Source organism: Diaporthe amygdali (genome assembly GCF_026229845.1).
Source record: "Diaporthe amygdali strain CAA958 chromosome Unknown NODE_73_length_31675_cov_73_104379, whole genome shotgun sequence".
NCBI lineage: Eukaryota > Fungi > Ascomycota > Sordariomycetes > Diaporthales > Diaporthaceae > Diaporthe > Diaporthe amygdali.
In genome coordinates, this window is record NW_026517093.1 from 1 (window position 1) to 3279 (window position 3279).

General features: G+C 51.4%; 2 protein-coding genes across 2 annotated transcripts; both read right to left on the reverse strand.

Moving 5' to 3' along the window:
* Positions 1-350: 350 nt before the first annotated feature.
* On the reverse strand, positions 351-918 carry J7T55_001216 (uncharacterized protein; the record flags this gene model as incomplete). The annotated part of the gene is made up of 2 exons (XM_053136213.1): positions 351-650; positions 874-918. The coding sequence occupies 2 exons, from the start codon at positions 916-918 to the stop codon at positions 351-353; spliced, it is 345 nt and encodes a 114-aa protein (XP_052986184.1).
* Positions 919-2424: 1506 nt separating this feature from the next.
* Positions 2425-2815, reverse strand: J7T55_001217 (uncharacterized protein; the record flags this gene model as incomplete). The annotated part of the gene is made up of 2 exons (XM_053136214.1): positions 2425-2618; positions 2677-2815. 2 exons carry the CDS (start codon positions 2813-2815, stop codon positions 2425-2427), a joined length of 333 nt encoding a protein of 110 aa, XP_052986185.1.
* Positions 2816-3279: the final 464 nt, after the last annotated feature.

Genomic DNA, 3279 nt, shown 5'->3' on the forward strand with positions numbered 1-3279 from the left:
GTCGCAAGTCGCTCCGGGCTACTTCAACCATGTCTATGTGATTCAAACGGACACGGGCAAGCTATGGGCAAGCTATGATGTCTTCGTATACCAGTGGACGAGTCCGCGGTCCGTGCTGCTAAAGGCACAAGAGTCTTGAAGAACGTGAAAGATGCGTAGACAGGTCGTGGGGGGTTTAAGGCAGTGGGCTAGTGCAGGAGCGATGATTGAATTAACTTTCGAGCTCCGCAATGAAGGAGAGGTATAAGTATACCAACCCCCTCCCTCACTCTCCAAAGCGTCGGCCCCGTCTGTCTCGCGATCGTTCCGCTCCTTGTCCTCACCAACACATTTCAATACCGGATGTTCTGCTAGCAAGTCCATGCTTCAAATTCTCTGCTGCCAATTCTCTGCTGCCAATTCTCTGCTGCCAATTCTCTGCTGCCCGACCCGATGTTGTCGCCGCAATGGCTGCCAATTATCGCAACATCATAGAAATAGGAGACTTCCAAGTGAGTACCCAAAGCGAATCCCAAGGAATCAAAGTAGCTGAAACCCAGAGCAAGGAAAGTGAAGTCGAGCATGTTGTCCTTTGCCCAGACGATGATCTGCGGAGCAGCGGCAGATCGAGGCGAGCATACGAGGCCCGGAGGCGATCCGCAGTCGAGCTTCTGGCAGTCACAAGCACAGCGGGGGGGGGGGCGAGAACAAGCGGAGAAGAGCGGGGCACAAAGAGACGCATGAGGGAACGCACCGGTTGTAATTAGTATTCAAAATCGTCCTGACAAACAAATTTTCCGGAAGGCTATTGGGCACGATATGCATACGTCGAGCAATGGGAAGTTTCTTGGAGGTGCGTAGTAGGAACCGAGCAGCTTCTCGGTACCTTGCAACTTTGTGTATCATGTTAAGGACGCCTTTTCTAGCGTTCTTTTTCATCTTGTCGTTTTCGATGGTGTCGAGCACGGCCTGGCAGTTTACCTGTCGCGGGCGAGAAAGTCAATCAACTAAGTCCTCAAGGTGCTGAATTCTCGGGTGGCTCGTCCAGGAATCAATGAGCCTGATAATATCCTTCGCCCTGTCAATAAATAAAGCCGTCTCCTCAAAAGACACGGTAGCAAGCTTGCACAGCTTCATGTTGCCGCGTCTTCCGAGAGCATGGATAACGTTCTGGAAAGCCGCCTTGGCTGGCTGTTTTGGCGTCCCCCTTGCGCGTTGTAAAGCGCAGACGGCTGAGGATTCTCTTTGAGCACATGTACACGATCAAGCGGCGGCGGACTCCATCTTCAAGGTTTAATTGCCTCGGCAGGAGGCTTTACTGTACGATTTGCTACCTGGGGTCCTCGCCCGGCTCACTCAGACCTGCGATAATATACAGACGAAGTTGACATCGCTGGGATTACCTCATTGGTTGCTACTCGCTCTCAATTTGCGGTTTACAGTCTGTCGACCAATTCATGTCTCCCTCCAATACTGAGCGCAGGATGCTAAGGCGAAGCAACTACATCGTTCCTCTTAAAATCAGATGCCTCACCACTCTCGACCATGACATCACTGCTCTCCAAGATCGATGGTTGTTCACCTTCTTCAACAATCAAGTGGTCCACCATGGATGGATAGTAAGGGTGAAGATTTGTGGTAATCATGTAATTTGTTCTGCCTGGTACCAGGGGTCCTGAATCCCAAATCGAGCACTGGGCCGCCCAATTTTGTAGCAATCTGCGCTGACAGCTGAGCAAAGCCAGCCTGGCGGTAGGTTCAGGGGAGCGCGCTCGCCATCAGCTGCACTTCGACCACGTCCATCCGTCGAGCCATAACAGGGCCTCGAAACCGCCATGGTTGCCCGTTGATGATCTCGTTCCCCCTTGACCAAACTAGCCGGAGCTTTGAAAGTCAATCACAGCGGCTTCTGTGTTAGACGATGACGAAGCTTGGCTCAGGCGTACGGCCCGATCTTGCCTCTGGAGGCTAGCTGATGTGCCCGCGCCAACGCACTCAAACACCCTCGACCAAGATTTCGAGGGCTGTGGCTTCCAAACCAACCTGGTGACTTCACATCACAGCATTTGCCTCTTGTCTGACGATTTAATGACAATGGTACCGTTACATTCCAAATTAATTGGTAAAGACGCATTCAAGCGATCCACTCGTTCTTGACTGGAGATAAAGGACACCCTAAGAAGATTCCCAATGGAATGATGACCCATTAAGGCAAAGCTTTTCATTCACCGGTCGAACTACCTGATAGGAGTTGAATCCTTTTGTCTACGCCGCTGTTGAGAGCTCGGCCATCCTGGCCGCAGACCAATCATCTAAAATCAACCCGCCTTCAGAGTTTTGCACATTGCAGTGCTTTTGTAAAGCGCACAAGACAACTAGCAGTATACTCGAGTCAGCTCTTTGCAGCACAGTTCTCTCGGACAGAAAATACTTACATCCGAAAGACTAATGCGATGCCGGTTCTTGTTCCTCGGCATCCGTGGGAACGGAAAGAAAGATACGGTGTGCCAGGTGTCTTGCCCTCGGACCTGGCGCGAACGCGGGGTCCCCCAAGGTGCTTTTCCCGTGTAGTTCTTCGAGATTCGCAGGATAGAGGTCCATCCCCTTCTTGAGGTCTATTTCGTCAGAGTGCGACTTGTCTGGTTATTGGCGTTAGCCCCTCATTGTTCCATCGTTGCGCTGGTCAAGAGGCCTCACCGTCAAGAAGTAGAAGCTGACGTGTCTCAATGCCCCCGGCAGTCGAAGCCACCTCAGCATCGTGGATGGACCCAATAGGCTTGGACATTGCCGAGCCCTGGAACAGAAGAATAGCTCTGATGATGGCGGCGACGAGCATTTTGAGGCAGAAACGAGGACTCAACATGGACAGCACAGGAGAGGGCATTCATGCCAGTTTAGACGATCACTTGTTTTATAGCGTTCCGACACCCGGGACAAGGGATATCATATTTGACTTGGGAGCAGGGCTCGTCTGAAAGTCCAGCTACCACGAATGTCCAGACATGGTAAAGAGAAGATCGGAGGCTGAAGAAGCCCATCAGTGCAAATGTGATTGGACCAGCACCCAAAGGAAGTCCTGGGTCTCGACCGTGCACTAAATCACTTGTTATACAGTATCATACAAATCCCGTGATTGTCCATCCTTCCTGATCAAGTCTCGTGTCTGGATACCTTGTAGCCAATTACCACCGATTTCCTCCACTGGCTTTTGCCCTCTGCCTAGATAGAAACGATCTAACCCCACTCGGGCTTGGGGGTAAGTTATGATATGGTTGGCCAGAGCAAGGCTGTAATTCAATT